Consider the following 18,614-nt stretch of genomic DNA (forward strand, 5'->3'; position numbering starts at 1 on the left):
GCTAGGCTCATTTCTGTTCTTTATATATGCCTTCGTTAGTGACACATGTAACAAGAGAAAGATGACTACACCATATATCTTACCTTTGTCACCTTCCCTCCCTTTCCCTCCCTTTCCTGTTTTAGAAAACTATTCAATCTACGAGTAAGCAATTCTGTATATTTATCCTCCTGACAATCAAAAAGCCTTATTGTCATATTATCAACTTTTAATTGCATTCCACCCTGTTTATGGTTGTGCTACCGACCTTTCACTTGCTCGTCACTGGATACCTAGTTCCTTTTCTTGTCCACTTAAAAATTTAATCACGTATGCACTCTCAGGATGCAGATGTCTCTATTCGCAAAAGGGCCCTTGAACTCGTTTACTTACTCGTCAATGACACCAATGTAAAGCCTTTGACAAAGGAGCTTGTTGATTACCTAGAAGTAAGTGACGAGGACTTCAAGGAAGACCTCACAGCCAAAATATGCTTAATAGTTGAAAAGTAAGTCATGGGACATTCACCATCTCTATTGGTTGTTGGAAGAACATCTGATTTGCTATTACGTAGTTGCTCCAAAGATTGTTTGTAAATCCACTGTTGTTACATATATCTCGCAACATAATTGACAACTAATAAAATGTTCAGAAGTAAATGATGAATTTTCCTTGTCGTACTGCAATTATTTCTTCTCCCGAGAGGGAGACCATGGTAGTTAAACTAAGGGTAATTTTTTTGTTAACACGAGGGGACAGTTTCTTTATTTTCATTTCACATTCCCCCTTTTGCCTAGAATACAGCAAAAGGCTTTGGGCCCAGTTTTCTGGGAGGGATGTCGTCATGCGAACTTAATTCCGGATGATGCATTGGAAATTCGGAATATGTACTATAAGAGCATCTGCCAACAAAATTTCTTGCATGTCGTGCTATTTAACAGGCTATAACATCAGTTTTTGAGTTCAGAATTTTGTTTTGGTGTTTTTATGCTCTTTGTCAGTTACATAATGCTTCCATTCATTCCTTTACCCCCTTACTATTGCTTAACTGTATCACATGTGAATAATCAACTTATCTTTGGAATCTGTACCTGTCCTTTTGATCTACAACTTTCTTCTCTCCTGTTGATTTACAATACATTAACAGGTTTCTAATTCTAATAGGTTTTCTCAAGATAAGTTGTGGTACCTAGACCAGATGTTCAAGGTTTTATCTCTGGTATGTAACAACTACGAGCTTATTTTTCTTTTGCATGAGCCCAATAAGGAGTACACAAATTTATATTATACCCTTCTATATCCAGTCTGGAAACTTTGTGAAGGATGATGTATGGCATGCCCTTATAGTTCTGATAAGCAATGCATCTGAACTTCAAGGATACTCAGTGAGATCGTTATACAAGGCATTGCAAGCATGTGGTGCACAGGTATGGGAGACATAATTAGTATTCTTTGTAAACTACGTGATTGAATTTCATCCTATCTGATGTGTCATCTACTTTGAATTATTTAGGAAAGTTTAGTTAGGGTGTCTGTTTGGTGCATTGGTGAATATGGTGAGATGCTGGTCAACAACATTAGTATGCTGGATGTTGAGGAACCAATCACGGTGAGTTGAAAATCCTTACCAGCCACCATAATTAGCTGATATATTTTCTGCTGAGGAATCACTCTGCGATGGGACCTTCATTTTGTAGCATTCATATTCTTGTTTACTTTCTACCCGCAGACTGTGCATCCACTGTGCTTGAACTGCTCCGAATTTAGTCATATTCAAGGCTTTGAAGGAGTAGCTCTTGGATAATACTTTTTTTTGTGGGGAATAATACTTATTTTTTAAATTCTTCTTCATGATTACCTTGAAAAATGCCTATATATTAGTTCACCAGGAAAGTAGCTTGATCATTCATTTAGCCACACACAGATATTTCACTCTTTAGAGCACATCAGCATGCCAGTTTAGTTTATTATTTCGATCTTTTTCCAGTGGATGATATCATTTTTCTGCATTTCAATTAATAGAATCGCACTTCACTTTTCCTATTGTCAAACGGCCTGGCCAATGCCTGAACTTGTTCAGGTAACAGAATCTGATGCGGTGGATGCTTTAGAGCTAGCTCTTAAACGCTACTCTGTAGACGTTACAACACGGGCTATGTGTCTTGTTGCTCTTTTGAAGCTTTCTTCGCGATTTCCGCCAACTTCAGAGTAAGATGTCATACAACTCAACATTGCATTATTGTCGGTTTACCTACTACAATATTCAAAAATGATTTGGCTTTTAGCTGGTTAAGTTACATTGTTTCAGTTGACTTGTTCCATGGTTCTCCTGATTGACCTAAGGTTTGTTGTAAACAATACCACTGGTCATATGGTCATCATTTTCCAGTTCTCATAACTCATATCTATGCTGCGCTTGCACATGCGCATGAACCTTCTGTGATTATACAATATGTTTCTACAAAGGCAATTGATGGCAAATATTATGTTGAAAATGTTGCAAGCTTACATTTTCAAACCTTTTAGTTTAATAATCATGTCTCGTCGAATTTCTTAAGAGCCGGCTTGTTTTTCATAAGCCTAATGACTTAAACAAAGTGTTGGTGACGTTATTCATAGATTCACTATCCATTTGACTTTACCTTGGCTGGCAAGTATACGATTTTAATGCTGGAGCTTCAAATTTGCTGAAAGCTTGATTTGTTAGCCATGTTTTCCAAATTTCTGTTTATAATTATTGTATTCGTTGGAGCATGTATTTTTGTTTATCTGTATGTGAATATTGTTTTATGTTATCTATCACAAAGTGACTGTCACATTTTGTTGCCAGGAGGATACAAGAAATTGTAGTTCAGAATAAAGGGAACACTGTGCTTGAGCTACAGCAAAGATCAATCGAATTTAATTCCATCATTCAAAGACACCAGTCTATAAAGTGGGTGACAGCTTTAACAATTATTTCTCAAATCTGCATTAGTGTCATAGTTGTTTTCATAAAATAATATGTTTATTTTGTGACTGCTGGTGTGCGTGCAGATCATCTTTGCTTGAGCGGATGCCTGTATTAGATGAAGCTAGTTATTTGGTGAAGCGAGCCACTTCTTCACAAGCGAGTGTTTCATTAAATAAATCTGCTCCAGCAGCCACTCCTGGAGGCTCCCTTAAGCTTCCAAACGGTGTAGCAAAACCACCACCAGCTCCATTAGCTGATTTACTTGATTTAAGTTCTGATGATACTCCAGCGAGTACTTCTGCCCCTACTGCAGCGCCTAATAATTTCCTACACGATCTTTTGGGCATTGACCTGACTGATTCTTCTAGTACAGGTTTTGACTCTATTATTTTGTTTCATACATAGTTGCTTCTTATGCTTTTCTCTTAGCACTGATGAAAGAAGTGATGCTTTGTCACCATTCCAGTGGTTTCTGGCTTCTCACATTTGATACTGATTTTTGTTAGTAATGCATATTTGATGAGGATTAAGCATATGTGAATATGATATTGTTTAGGATGGCTCAATATTTTGTCAGCTCTGAGCTACTTTGAATTATCCTAAACAGGCCCTCGTGATGATTCTTAGCTATACACCTGTACTGTTTTTAGTGTACATTGTCACTCCGAGTGTTGCTTATCAGGTTATTTCTTGTTTATTCTAAGGTGGAGCTCCATCTGCAAGTACAGATATTTTAATGGATCTTCTATCTATTGGTTCATCTCCTGTACAAAATGGCCCGCCAACAACATCGACCGTTATCTCTCCTGGCCAAGGTAAAGCAACTGTATTGATAATGTTTTTATCTTTCCGCCATGTCTGTCATACATGCTTAGTTATCTAGCACTGTGCAGCAGTGACTAAACATGCTTCTGCAACACCTCAAGTTTTCGATCTTCTCGATGGTTTGGCCCCAAGTTCACCACTCCCTGGTCCGCTCCTATCACTTGATTAATCTGGTAGCTTTCCTAATTATGAGGAAATTAACCATTACTCTACTTGCTTGCTCACCAGATGAACAAACAGCTTACCCGCCAATCACAGCTTTCCAGAGTGCAACTTTGAAGATCACCTTCAATTTTAAGAAGCAGCCTGGAAAACCTCAGGAAACTACAATGCATGTCAGCTTTACAAATTTGACTTCTGCTACATTGACAGATTTCATGTTTCAGGCAGCTGTACCAAAGGTAGCATCTCTAAAGTTCCTCTGATACCCACCCTTTTCAGCATTTTTTTTGTTTCATAACAAAAATCCGTTGGCACACAAATGAACTTGAACTAAGTGTTATTTCTCTAGTTGTAAATCTGTAATTAGGCAATTTGAGTTTTGTTGGGTAAAAAGCCATCTAGTTGTTGGTAACTTATTTTATCTTTCACCTACTTTCGATTTCCGAAGCATCATCATCCTGGTTGACATGCAGTTCAGTTTTCGTTCAGGATTCTTGAAGGTCATTTGCTAAAATGTGCAAATAAAATTGTTTGCGAATGCCAACTTGTTTGGGACTGAAAGGCTTGGTTGTTGTTGTTGTTGTTACGAATGCCAAGGGGGTGACAGGACACCTATAATTGTGTTTTTATTTGTGGAAAGCGTCATAATTCTCATTTATAGTTATTTATCAAATAGCACAGATTGATAGTTCATATTTCTGTCCAAATCTGCATTTCAGTTCATCCAGTTGCGTTTGGACCCTGCTAGCAGCAGCACCCTTCCGGCCAGCGGGAAGGGTTCAGTTACACAAAGCCTCAGCGTCACTAACAATCAACATGGACAGGTATTTGACGATATGCCCTTCAAAACTGGCTACAAACCTTTTCTGGTTTTCATTGGCTAGTGGTCTTTTTATAAGCTTGAAAGAACCCATTTCACTGGTAACTCAGTTTCTTGCATGCTCGTGCCAAAATATTATAAACAAGATGTCACCTTGAAGATGTCCCACACTTTTATGTTACACTATCCTTGGTATCATTGATCTACCATTTGAGATCTAATGGTTGATGCTCCATCACACATTTAACAATAATGAAACAAAGATCTATTTAAAACGAAAATATATGGTACTTGTACTACTAGGTGCTGCATGCTGTGTGCATGGATTCCTAGTCAACTAGGTGGGTCATTTGTTGATTAGCAGAACTACGTGGGTAGCTGTCAGTTGAACATTTGTCTACATGATCCATAAGACCATAAGTGCATTGCTTCCTTTTTTTTTGTTGGAACTTGCTAATTCTACTTGATATACAGCACCATCTGTGATGTATCATCAACGCTATCGTTTGTTATCTGTGACGACAATCAGTTCTACATACAAAACGTCATTACGTGCCAATGTCGTCATTGAATCTTCAGTTTGATCCAGTTGGCCGAATTAGAAAGGATTAGACAGATAACTATTAGAACATGCATTTGGATGTTTTTTATGTCGGTAAAGCACCCGACTTCAGCTCCCTGAACATTTGCAGCAAGGGAAATCATTCTATTTTCATATGAAATGAAACTGTCATAGCATATTGGTTGTGATCCGATTGTCCCTCTACACAGTCCAATTCTTGATACAACGACAGGAAAACATTCAATCCAGTACTAAAGTGTCCTGTAGTCAGCCCTGCCATCTTCCAAGTAGAAGACTGTCTGATACTCAAACATGGTCCTTGATACATGACGATTATTTCTGTAAACTTGGTTTATGTTGCAAGTTTGCGGTTCTCTTTTGTTTCCTTGCGATTCTAATATGTTATTATTCTGAATTGCTTGCTTCACAGAAACCAATTGCTATGCGGATCCGGATTTCCTACAAAGTGAACGGCGAGGACAGGCTGGAACAAGGGCAAATCAGCAATTTTCCCGCTGGGTTGTAGTGCCACCTGTGTATAATGTTGTGATAGCTCTTTCATTGTGCTGCTGGCAAAGGCGAGTTTTTCCTTTTTTCTACCTCCATCAATTTCTTACCCTTCTGCTTGCCTGTTAGGGAGTTATGTACACTAGTTGGTTTTTGCCCTTTATCCTTACCATATTGTATAGTAGCTGGCAGCAAATTAATGACATGTATCCAGTTTTGCCAAAATGTATTTATACAAAGGTGTATATTACACTTGGAGGATAATCAAAGTTTTCAGCCTCCAGCTCACTCGAGGCAGCGATCTCCGTGTTGTATTTGTACCGTGTTATTCATCAAATGTAAATTATTTATTTTTGTTTAATCGAGCTCATCCATAGCCTCAGTCTTGTCATACATAATGGCCCTTTACTATCTGTTGGGGGTGTTTCTTTTACTTGTGCACAAACATTTGGCAAACCCATTTGAAATCCAAAATCCTATACAGTGCCAATTTGAACGGTGCCTATCTATTCAGTTTAAGTTGCCATTGCAAACTTTTTTTGTTTTTGGTTAGGCACATACGACTTGGTCCTGATCTGATGATGCCCCTCGAGACTCTGTGGGTGCTCCATAAATATGGTCTGACAAAGCACTGGAGAGCTTGTTTCGGGGTACATACATTCCAGTGAAAGTTGGTGCCCTGTCCACGATCCCTCATCAAAGTTAGTGTCAGATTGGCGGCACGCTTCAATGCGATAGGGTAGCATCAGCATCACCCAGAATAGTTGCTTCCTCTGCTGCCGTAGTGGCAGCGTTCACAAGCCTTTACTACTGACACTTTTGCCACCTCGCGTTTCTATTTCTTTGTCTAAAGTACCATACTGGAGTGTGCAGTATTGCATTAGTGTGTGCTAGAGCGGTGGTGTACGTGGGTTCCCCACTTTCGTGTGTGCCTCTGCATTTCCACTCCTTTGTGCAATATAGTTATCTTTCCTTTGGGGCGTTTTACCAACTTGTAATCCATTTTGGACACCAGCTTTTCATCTTTTCCTCTTATTCAAATGAATCAATTTTGTCTAAAATATGGATTTATCTAGACATGTGTGTTGACTAGATACACCTAGAGTTAATCAATATGAATCAGAGAAGTACTAATTTTCTTTGAGCGGTGCATCTGCGGGAGCATGATTTTTGCCTGCTGCCGTATAATAATTTTAGTGCATCTATTGGAGATGTTCATCATTCATTTTGGACAAAGCTTTTCACTTTTCACACCAACGGCTACCGAAACCAGGCAAAAAGGCGTATTTAATTGGATACAAAATGTGGCCACGATGGACCCTGACATCTCACTGAAGATTAGTACTCCTACAGTAGAAAAGTATTATTGTTCATTTAATATCAGATACAGACATATTAACAGCACACAGGCATAGATAGGGCCATCTCTTCGTGCTCGCGTCACATGTACGTGCAGCCGCATCGTCGCCAAGGCTAGACGACGATAAACACGGCTACTTGTACCAGCACAGCCACCATGTATCGCTTTCCAAACGCTGCGGTCCAAGCGTTGAGCCAATGCTCCTCTGATTTGCTAACTAGTTAATCACATTCCTGCAGCTTTACTAGCCTGGCCTTGATTCTTGAGACCGTCAGCAGAATCCGCGCGAAATATTTGGCAGATGCGTCAGCCTCACCTGTCGGCAACGGCGTTAATTATATCCAGTTACATCACATTACTTGCGCTCACTCCCTCTGTCACCTAGCTAGAAATGTCTGAAAGTTGTTGTTTTCAGCATGGAATATTTGATACCCCTTCTGTTTTCTATGTTAGTTGTCGCTTATCGTGCTAAATCAAGATATGAGTAGTTCTAAACAATTCTTGAGTATAATATTTTTAGATATGTTAGGCGAGCTACAGAGCTAGTATACGCATGCTCGCCCATCTGATCTATAAAAAAATCGGGTTTTAGTTCAAATTTAAACTTAAATAAAATAAATTGAAACCCTGGCACTTATTATGATTCGGATGGAGCATTACTAGTTGTAGTTTCAGATGTTTGATTGGAACTATGACGGTCCCAAATACGGAATAACAACTTTTAGCAAACGACCGATGGAATTTCAGTTTATCATCACCGGCCAATAGTAGGTCATACTCCTTTTTCCCTAATTTACGATGCATGTTAACTTCATAATTCCAAATGCATATAATATGAAAATATACATTGATTTGATGTTGTAGATGTTGATATTATTTTATATCCATATGATCAAAATTTGGGTCTCCTTTGATTCATAGGATATGAAAACTATAGGAATAGAAAAAGCATATGATTGGAATATCATTGCCTACTTGAAAAGATGAAGTGCGTTCGATTGTACCAAAGAATTTTTCCATGATGTAATTACAAAAATACCGTAGGATTAGTTCCTATAAGATAGTTTCCTATAAATCAAGCAAATTATGTAGAATTTTTTTCATAGAATTCAAATTCTGCATAATTCTTATATAAATTCTACGAATCGAAGGAGACCTTATAAAGTTTGAGTAAAGGGCCCGTAGCCAACGATCTCGGAAGGCTTCAACGTTTGATCGCCGGAAAGCCAATGCTATGCGTGCAAGCTGATCGCTTCCGTTCTCCGAACCTCGCAGAAACGCTTCAACATAAAGTTGGTAGCTTGCTTTGCTAATGTACTCAACTGACTAATCAAAATCGTAGCCAAGACGTAAGTAGCTGTAGCAGCGTGACTTACTAGTACTACAAGGTACTTGAAAGTAGGTAACCTGTACGTACTCGATAGGTTGCTGTAGCGTTGGTTTATACGGTGTAATCAGCAGTTCTTCACGTAACAGGTGAGAATATCTCGGATTGCTGGAGTACGGCCTAATGTATGCCAAAATTGACCTAGATTCAGTACCTTGGTGACCAGTAAGCCAAATAGATAATTTTTTGTTTGCTGAAGTAGCTCAGTTCAATCCCTTAATTCCAAACTGGACTGTTCAAACACTTGATGGTAGTTTGGTAGTATTTCCAATGCTCATTCTTGAGGGAGTTTCACTATAACTGTAGTCAGAAGACAGAGTTCATCATGGAACTAAACGCTGTTGAAGTATGAGAGATCAACACACACTCACTTGTAAACGAGTACAGTAGTTATGAACAGGTTTTGATCGGTCAGCAAGCACAAAGAAATTGCTCCAGCTCAAGAGAGTTTGCATTTGCAAGTTGCAACCCACATGCATATACTATGACAAAAAAATGGCAGCACATTTGGTCATTCGTCTGGTGCTTGTCACGATTCCCCAACGCTTCTCCTTGGCCACTGCAGCGCGCCGTCCACCGCCGGCGAGTCGCCGTCGGAGGCGAGCACGGGGAGCTTCCCCTTGCCGTTCCGCGGCCACTGCCAGATCTTGGACACCGAGAAGCTGTCGCCTTTGCTTCCCGCGCTAATCTTCTTCCCCTGGCCGCCGGCCGGATTGGCGCCGCTGGCGACGACCCCTCTCGCCCCCCTCATCCTCTCCGCTCCGCCATTCGTGCCGTCGCCGTTCCGCCGGTGGACGGACACCTGCAGGCTGGCCTCGGCGAGGACGTACTGGTAGGAGCCCATGGAGTAGCACCTCCTGGCGTCCAGGCTGCTGCTGCTGCTGCTCGTGTCGCCCTCCACAATGCCGCCAGCGGCGGCGCTGACGGGGCCGGCCGCCCTGGACGTGTTCTTGAACTTGCCGAGGCGCACGGGGAACACCGCGTCCTCCTCCCGCCTTCTCCAGTCCTCGTCGAGCGCGGCGTCGAGGAGGAGCGCGGCGGCGTCGTCGGCGGCGAGCGCGCGGCGGCAGAGCGGGCACGTGGAGTTGGAGAGCAGCCAGGTGTCGATGCAGTCGATGTGGAAGGCGTGGCCGCACAGGGGCAGCAGCCGGAGGCGGTCGTCGCCGGCGAACTCGCACAGGCAGACGGCGCAGTCGAACGGCTCCTTGGCGCCGGAGCCGACCACCACCTCGGCGTAGAGGAACACCGGCAGCGCGTCGATGACTGCCTGGTCCAGCCCGGAGTCGTGCAGGTGGAACAGCTGCTGCAGCTGCCGCTGCAGCGCCGACTCCTCCTCCTCCTCACCCCCGCCACCAGCCACATCCCCACCCTCCGCTGCCGCCGCGCGCGCACGGGCGCGCCACCGCAAGAACTTGACCAGGAGATGCAGCAGGCCGATGACGAAGACCACCACGGCCAGTACCACCAGCACGAAGAGCACCACCGGGCTAACCCCCAAACCCTTCCCCCCTCCGCCGTCCTGGGTCGCGGCTAGCAGCATCTTCTCCCCCTCCGCTTGGTCCTTGGCCGGTGTGCTCCGGGCAATGCGCCGCTCATTTCGTGCGGGGAAGCTCCCCACCCCGGCCAGCACTTTTGAGCTGAGCTTCTTCTCGGAGTGGTTGGCTTCTTGGTTCCCGCAGCTCGCAAGGTGCTCCGAGGATCCGGACTATTTAGGTGACCGGGATAGTGGGAATGGCCAGCGATTAGGGGCAGTGGGTGGTGGTGTCATGTGTGACAAAACCCCATGTTTATGTGCAAGTGCAAGCAACCAACCCAATAAAACCACCACCAAGGCTGGCAGCAAAGGTGGCTGTAGCTGCTTTGTGCGCTCGAAGGCGAAGAGGACACGATAAGCTAGGAAGATCCTCTACGTGGGCGATCCTTGTGTATTGTGTGGGGTCGACCACTCGAGCTCCATCACCATTCACCACTCAATGGTATCAGCACCTTCAGATCGTGCGATCAGACACATTAGATCGCGTTTGGGAATAAGTGTCTCAATTTTATCCAAATAAAAATGTATCTCTAAGTAAAATGTGATTTTTATGCATTATTTTAATGATAAACACATTCACACCTATGAGCCAACACCACCTCCACCAGAAGCCCCGTTTTCAAGTTTGTCTTATAGCTTATGCATTTTGGCATTTAGAAATGTGGGTTTTATGTACTTTCTTCAATCTAAATTACTTAACTTTGGCTAAATACGATGTGTTAATTGACTAGATATATGAATCAATTAATATGAGGGAGGGGTTACTTATTATGATTAGGTTCATCTGCACCCGTGAACCAAAACGTCACCTCCAGTATGAGCTCATTATTTTAAGCCCATCTTACAGGTTTTGCAATTCCTTCGTTGGATGATTAGTTGTAACATTTGTTTTTGTAAGTAAGGTGTGCGCGTAGCTTAACGTGTTCATTTTCGACCTGTCATGTTGTCTTTACTTAATAAATAAACTAAGTGGTGACTAAACAAAAGATAAAAAAGGAAAAAAGAACCAAACATTTCTGCTTGTGCAAGATAGGTAGTTAGGTATCGTGTTCTTTGCCGGATTCTAAATTTTGGGTAGGACCTATGGTGCAAGGAACCCGAGGTCTATTGCAAAGACATCATTTCGATTTTGTTCTTGCGGTTTGGCCCCTCTTGCGATGCAAACAAAAGATGAGGAAAGGATAAAGAAAAATCAAAGAATATTTGGTCACGGTAGGTAAAATGAGTTGGGAAAATGACCGCGGTGGTTGTGTTGAGAGCGAGTTCTGGAATTGTTGCTTGGCTGCTTCCAGTTTATTTTACTTCCTCCAATTTATATTTCTCGTCGCTAATATGGATGTATCTAGAACTAAAATATGTCTAAATATATCAATATTAGCGATGATAAATATAAATCGGACATTAGAGGGATCGAGGGAGTAGCTTTTCTAGAGTAAGATTTACTTTAAAATGCCATAATGAAACAGAGGTGGATTTGTTTTTGAGCTGAGGTGGATTTTAGGCGGCATTCCAGTTACATCTCTTCCATTTAGGTACGGATGCAGATCTTCAACGAAATAAATCCATAGTTTTTCACGCTATTGAATACGAAAACAACATGGATAGAGCTGGGAAAGGAGACCAAGGAACCCTATTTTTTGTGACACTTTCAAATTTTAAAAAAATGTAAACTAAAAATCTGCATAAATTCAATTCAGAACATGGGAGCATATGCTCCTGCCACCGGAAAAAATATTTTACAATGTTAAAAAAACTTGAACAATTTTTTTCGCTCTTTACGTATCGACATTCTACGTGCGCACATCAAGTGTTGCCAAAAATCAACATTTTTTGTGACTTATGTGAAAAAGACAAATAAAATGTCACGTACACAACCCTTTTTATACCAAAATGTGTATTTTTTAATGATGACACTAAAAATATTGGTTTCCATGAAACTACTTTGCAAACATGTAGAATTTCGAGATGTACCCATTAAATTTTGTGTTTAAATTTTTCAATATTTTCAAAATATATTTAAAACTAAATTTTAAAACTGGGAGCGTATGCTCCGGGGTGCCAAAACAACACTCCCAAAAATCTGGTCATGCATTGTGTTGTATCTTGTGCATCCGTGAAGTTTCATCCAAAAATATGATAATATGTGACCTGTGTAAAAAAGAGAAAACATACGTAAATAGTGAGTGTCATGTACTATTTACACATCATTTGTTTTTTTTAGTAGTTCACATATTATCATATTGTGAATAAAACTTCACAAATACACAAGATACAACACAATGCATGTCTAGAATTTAAGCCTATATTTTCTATAATTTGAAAGTGTACCAAATAAAATGGGGTGCACCCGCAAGTTGAGATTAGAGTTTCCCTGCCAGAGCATGCAAAGCTCGTTCAGAGGGACGGTGTCACTGTGTGAGCGTCAAGCTGGACTGGAGCGATGGAACTGGCCCCTTCGCGTACGTAAAACATAGAAAAGTCACAACGGTAAACCAAATATTCAGCAGCTACACTGCACGGTACAGCTAGCGGACACGCACGAACTCGTAGGAGGAGGAAGGAGACGAAGTATCAAATCACGGCGCTCGGACTCATCTGTTCCTGGCACGTTGACGAGTGGGGCACACAATTGGCCGGGGCCGCGCACGCTCGTGTCGTCCCGTTCGTCGACATGGCCGTTCACCGGTGAACTCGTCGTATTTTCTTGCTGAAAACAGCCTTCTACGGTCGAACGGATACGAAGTAAGGATACAACTTTCTTACAAAGAATCAAAACATTACAAGAGACACGTCTCTAGAGAGTCGATTAAGGAGGCGTTTAGAGTTCCCGGCTGCCTCCGTCTGCGTCGTTGACCTGCCCTAATTCTGTGGCCTTCGGGCCATGGAGGCGGGTTGGATCTCGGTTACCGCTGACGGGAGGGCTCTGTATTTTACGGTTTAGGTTAACGATCGCGGTTTAGCGTTGTTCCGATTTTAAAGAGCTGAGAAAACGATCGCGGTTGGGCTGACAGCGACCTGTGAACTTGTTGGCACCCGTTTAGGCTGGCCACAGTGCTAGTATCATAGCTAGTATCATACACATTGGTCCCACAAAAATGCTGATGTGGCAACTAATTAAGGAGGAGAGAGGAGATTAGAGTAGGTGGATACTGTATCATAGCGCATGTCACAAGAAAAGTTAATGCCAAATAAATCTTGTGCACACATTTGCATTGAGATTCTAAAAAGTAATAAATATAACATAACTATGATACTACTTCATGATACTAACCACTATAGAGATAGTACCATAGACAAGTATCATATGCATGATACTATAACATGATACTTACCACTATGGTCAGCCTTAGCATCGGTGAGCTACTTGTAAAAAAAAAGGCATTACACACGGAACAAATGTGAGAAGATTTTCTATGTCAACCGAGCTCTCCGGCCGGTACACGCGTACAACAACCGGACGCGCAGGCACGGACTCGTAGGCAGCAGGAAGGAGACGAAAAAATCAAATCAAATCAAAGCGCGGCGCGGCGCGGCGCGGCGCTCCCGGTCCCGGTCCTGGCACGTTGACGACGGCGGCGCCCACGCCACGCCATGGATTGGGCGGGGCCGTGCCCTCGTGGCTTCCCGTCTGTGACCGCAGTTGAGGAGCGGAGAAGATTTCAGCACGTTTAGAGCATCTCCACCCGTTGGCTCCCAACACAGAAATCCAGCTTGATGATGTAAATTTCAGTTTAGGGTGATCCAGTTTCCCAGCATCAAGTTCAGGAAAATCTGGCGACATGTCAAATTCAAACGGAACATTACTAAAATTGTTTAGACTTAGCCAAAAATAAAAAATATTTAACATATATAGGCGAGTTCCTACATAGATAGGCCGAATTCGTAATATATTTGAATTCCGCTAGAGGGAATATTAACTAAACATAAAATCATAGCGTTCTACCTGATGAAATGGCGGTAGAACGCCATGTAGTCGTCGCCGTCGCCGTCGTTGTCGTCATAGTCGCCGTCATCCTCGGGCGGCGCCTGCTGGTTGCTGCACTGCTCCCATCGGCTAGAACCCTCGGCCAGGGTCGCTGAGGCGTGGCGGCGACGGCGGCGGCCGATACCACTCTTCGTCGTTGATGTCCTCCAGCTTGATGAGCGGCACGGCGCGGCCGCCTCCTCCAGAAGCCGGCGCTGCTGCTCCGCCTCCTCCCTCTCCCACTCCTGCCTGGACCAGGCGAGAGCCACGTCCATGGGAAGAGCGTTGTCGGTGGAGACGAGGTCGTTCAGCGACCTCGCGATCGCCTCGCGGATCGCGGCGTCCTCCACGACTGTGGTCTGCTCGGCGCGTGGTCGGTCGCCGCTGCGGCCTCCTCTTCGTCTTCGTCTTCTGCTTCCGCTCGCGTCACGGAGACGGGGCAGGCCCCTCGCGGACGACGAGGGCGCCGACGCTGCGTCCTCGGGTTGTCGGTGGAGATGCGGGCTCCGTCTTGACGGGGCGTAAGCCGCTCCTCGGCAACCGACCTTGACGCGGAGCCCGACGACGATGACGACCCAGGATCTTCCATGCCGGCGCGACCATCGTCGGTGGCGGCATCCCCAGCACGGGATAGTTGCCGCCCTCGATGTGCGCAAGGACGAGCTCCAGCGTGCGGCCCGGCGCGCTCCCCCAGCACTCATCGTGCACTTGAAGGAGATGCTCGCCAACCAGGGCCGACGCGAGGGCGCACGCCACCGGGAGGGACGACAAGCACGACGTGCGCTGGAAGGAGATGCTCACCAACCAGGGCTTCCGGATTGCCTTGCTCAAGGAAACCTCCGCGGCGAAGAAGAGGAACACCGACCTGGCGTTCCTGATCGGCGGCAACTATGCCAACATGGACGAGGAGACGAGGGCTTTGTACGTCGCCCATCTGAAAGGATCGTATGCCGCACCTAGAGGGGGGGTGAATCGGTGCTAACCAATTTTTAGTTCTTTTTCAATTTAGGCTTGACACAAAGGTAAATTCTCTAGATATGCAACTAAGTGAATTTACCTATATGACAAGATAGGCAACTAAGCACGATATAGCTACACAATATAAGAGATAGAATAGGATAGAGGTAACCGAGAGTGGAGCACGCGATGACACGGAGATGATTCCCGTAGTTCCCTTCCTTTGCAAGAAGGTACGTCTACGTTTCGAGGAGTGTGGTTGCTACGAAAGCCAAACCAACAGCCACGAAGGCTTCACTCAGATCTCCTGTGAGCAACGCCACGAAAGCCTAGCCCACTTCCACTAAGGGATTTCCTCGAGGCGGAAACCGGGCCTTTACAAGGTTCTTGGGGCACACATCCACAACTGAATTGAAGGCTCCCAAATCTGTAACAATACAACAATCAACAACAACACATCAACACAAATCAACTAGGGAACCAAATAGGAACACTAGCATGAGATCCCTCAAACAAATGAGGGGGAAATGAAAAACACTTCGGTGAGGATGTAGATCGGTGTCTTCTCCTTCGAATCTCCAAAGATCAAGAGCTTTGGTTGGGGGAGGAAGGAGATCTTGCAAATCTTGTGTTTCTTGAGGTGGCTCTAATGGAGGTGAAGCTTGGCAGATTTCTTGTGCAATGATTGAGCAAAGGGGGAAGGAAGAAGAAGAGGGGTATAAATACCCCTCCCCAAAATCCAGCCGTTGGGGCTTCCGGGGGGGCGGATAATCCAGCCTAAGTTAGGGCCGGATAATCCGCCCCCCCCCGGATAATCCGACCTCAGGTACAAAACCGGGACAATGTCCGGCCAAATATCCGGCCACTATCCAGACTTGTTTTTCTTCAGGTCCTTAGCCATTTTCGAGGGGCCCGGATATTTCCGAAATGTCCGGCCCGGATAATCCGGCCCTGGGACAAAACCGGGACAATATCCGGGCAAATGTCCGACCCCTATCCAGAATGTACTGAGCTGCAATTTCCTCAAGTCCTTAGCCGAAAAACTGGGGGCCGGATATTTTGGAAATATCCGGCCCGGATTATCCGGCTCGATGAACTTTTTTTGTTTCTTTTGACGAAGACTGACCACATCCAACACACATGCAAATGTATCTATATAATACCTGTACCACTTAAACAAACATTAGTGTATCACATACATTGACATCAAACACTTCAAAACATAATATGAGAGATGTTCTTTCAATCTCCCCCTTTTTGGTGTTTGATGACAATATACGGATTTGCAAGAGAATCACTCTAGAGACAAGCATGATGGCAAAACATAGAGGCACTCCCCCTACATGTGTGCATATAAGTAATTTGCATTTGAATACAAATACACAACACATAGGAGCGAGGTGCCTCAACACAAGAGGTATCCATCATGAGCTCTAACAAGTATATGAAGTTGAGATATGATGCTAGAAATCATACCCATGTGTAGATATATGATACGGAGATATAGCATCACACATAATTTAATAGCCTTGATCTCAACATATAGAAATCCGAAAACCATAACAATGTCTCACACCACATAGCACATAGTTCCAAACGGAACACAACCAAAACAAATAGTTCAAATAAGAGGGAACACAAGCAATAAAGGAATGATAAACGCATATGCTTGTGCCCAAACCATGCAAATCCCCGAGAGAGTTCCTAACAGAACACTTTTCCCCCTTTGGCATCGAGACGCCAAAAAGGGGACAAGTGCGATGCTACTCGCCCCATGGGGATCACTCGGAGGCATCTGATACGTCTCCGACGTATCGATAATTTCTTATGTTCTATGCCATATTATTGATGATACCTACATGTTTTATGCACACTTTATGTCATATTCGTGCATTTTCTGGAACTAACCTATTAACAAGATGCCGAAGTGCCGGTTCTCGTTTTCTGCTGTTTTTGGTTTCAGAAATCCTAGTAACGAAATATTCTCGGAATTGGACGAAACGAAGACCCGGGGGCCTATTTCGCCACGAACCTTCCGAGAAGACCGAAGAGCATACGAAGTGGGGCCACGAGGTGGCCAAACCACAAGGCGGCGCGGCCAAGAGGGGCCCGCGCCGCCTGTGGTGTGGGCCCCTCGTCGGCCCCCGACTGCGCCCTTCCGCCTACTCAAAGCCTCCGTCGCGAAACCCCGAGGCGAAAAACCACGATACGGAAAACCTTGCGAGACGCCGCCGCCGCCGATCCCATCTCGGGGGATTACGGAGATCTCCTCCGGCACCCTGCCGGAGAGGGGATTCATCTCCCGGAGGACTCTACACCGCCATGGTCGCCTCCGGAGTGATGAGTGAGTAGTTCAGCCCCTGGACTATGGGTCCATAGCGGTAGCTAGATGGTTGTCTTCTCCTCATTGTGCTTCATTGTTGGATCTTGTGAGCTGCCTAACATGATCAAGATCATCTATACGTAATACTCTATGTTGTGTTTGTCGGGATCCGATGGATAGAGAATACCATGTTATGTTAATTATCAAGTTATTACATATGTGTTGTTTATGATCTTGCATGCTCTCCGTTACTAGTAGAGGCTCTGGCCAAGTTTTTGCTTTTAACTCCAAGAGGGAGTATTTATGCTTGATAGTGGGTTCATGCCTGCATTGACACCGGGACGATGATGAGAAAATTCTAAGGTTGTGTTGTCTTGTTGCCACTAGGGATAAAACATTGGCGCTATGTCCGAGGATGTAGTTGTTGATTACATTACGCACCATACTTAATGCAATTGTCTGTTGCTTTGCAACTTAATGCTGGAAGGGGTTCGGATGATAACCTCGAAGGTGGACTTTTTAGGCATAGATGCGGTTGGATGGCGGTCTATGTACTTTGTCGTAATGCCCAATTAAATCTCACTATACTTATCATGACATGTATGTGCATTGTTATGCCCTCTCTATTTGTCAATTGCCCGATCGTAATTTGTTCACCCAACATGCTTTTATCTTATGGGAGAGACACCTCTAGTGAACTGTGGACCCCGGTCCATTCTTTAATACTGAAATACAAATCTGCTGCAATACTTGTTTTTACTGTTTTCTCTCGCAAACAATCATCTTCCACACAATACGTTAATCCTTTGTTACAGCAAGCCGGTGAGATTGACAACCTCACTCGTTTCGTTGGGGAAAAGTACTTTGGTTGTGTTGTGCGGGTTCCACGTTGGCGCCGGAATCCCTGGTGTTGCGCCGCACTACATCCCGCCGCCATCAACCTTCAACGTGCTTCTTGGCTCCTCCTGGTTCGATAAACCTTGGTTTCTTTACGAGGGAAAACTTGCTGCTGTGCGCATCATACCTTCCTCTTGGGGTTGCCCAACGAACGTGTGAAATACACGCCATCAAGCTTTTTTCGGCGCCGTTGCCGGGGAGATCAAGACACGCCTGCAAGGGGAGTCTCCACTTCTCAATCTCTTTACTTTGTTTTTGTCTTGCTTTATTTTATTTACTACTTTGTTTGCTGCACTTATATCAAAGCACAAAAAAATTAGTTGCTAGTTTTACTTTATTTACTGTCTTGTTTGCTATATCAAAAACACAAAAAAATTAGTTTAC

General features: G+C 44.0%; 2 protein-coding genes across 3 annotated transcripts; one reads left to right on the plus strand and one right to left on the minus strand.

Annotated features, from left to right (window-relative positions):
- Positions 1–285: 285 nt before the first annotated feature.
- LOC124685102 (AP-1 complex subunit gamma-1-like) lies at positions 286–6,107 on the plus strand. Of its 2 annotated transcripts, none has more exons than XM_047219411.1 (12): positions 286–487; positions 1,144–1,198; positions 1,284–1,406; positions 1,493–1,588; positions 2,060–2,187; positions 2,810–2,914; positions 3,016–3,305; positions 3,637–3,747; positions 3,826–3,903; positions 3,986–4,158; positions 4,639–4,743; positions 5,732–6,107. In XM_047219411.1, exons 1-12 carry the CDS (start codon positions 312–314, stop codon positions 5,825–5,827), a joined length of 1,536 nt encoding a protein of 511 aa, XP_047075367.1. In that variant the 5' UTR covers positions 286–311; the 3' UTR covers positions 5,828–6,107. The 2 variants fall into 2 exon arrangements, with proteins under 2 accessions (XP_047075367.1, XP_047075368.1); XM_047219412.1 differs by having other exon boundaries at positions 3,829–3,903.
- Positions 6,108–9,084: 2,977 nt separating this feature from the next.
- LOC124705842 lies at positions 9,085–17,309 on the minus strand. Its single transcript, XM_047237538.1, has 4 exons — positions 17,289–17,309; positions 14,033–14,274; positions 13,652–13,892; positions 9,085–10,260 (listed from the first exon to the last, which is right to left on the minus strand). The coding sequence occupies exons 1-4, from the start codon at positions 17,307–17,309 to the stop codon at positions 9,085–9,087; spliced, it is 1,680 nt and encodes a 559-aa protein (XP_047093494.1).
- Positions 17,310–18,614: the final 1,305 nt, after the last annotated feature.

This window comes from Lolium rigidum, chromosome 1 (genome assembly GCF_022539505.1).
Source record: "Lolium rigidum isolate FL_2022 chromosome 1, APGP_CSIRO_Lrig_0.1, whole genome shotgun sequence".
NCBI classification, from domain to species: domain Eukaryota; kingdom Viridiplantae; phylum Streptophyta; class Magnoliopsida; order Poales; family Poaceae; genus Lolium; species Lolium rigidum.

What these genes read in the sequence shown, in the direction of transcription:
- LOC124705842 (XM_047237538.1), bottom strand. Translation starts at nt 17,309, where the DNA reads ATGAATCCCCTCTCCGGCAGG. An exon ending in TTCTACCGCCATTTCATCAG is followed by an intron (nt 13,893 to 14,032) that starts GTAGAACGCTAT and finishes AAACAATTTTAG; the next exon opens with TAATGTTCCGTTTGAATTTG. An exon ending in TGGGCGCCGCCGTCGTCAAC is followed by an intron (nt 10,261 to 13,651) that starts GTGCCAGGACCG and finishes TCACCTAAATAG; the next exon opens with TCCGGATCCTCGGAGCACCT.
- LOC124685102 (XM_047219411.1), top strand. Translation starts at nt 312, where the DNA reads ATGCACTCTCAGGATGCAGATGTCTCTATTCGCAAAAGGGCCCTTGAA. An exon ending in ATATGCTTAATAGTTGAAAA is followed by an intron (nt 488 to 1,143) that starts GTAAGTCATGGG and finishes TAATTCTAATAG; the next exon opens with GTTTTCTCAAGATAAGTTGT. An exon ending in ATGTTGAGGAACCAATCACG is followed by an intron (nt 1,589 to 2,059) that starts GTGAGTTGAAAA and finishes GAACTTGTTCAG; the next exon opens with GTAACAGAATCTGATGCGGT.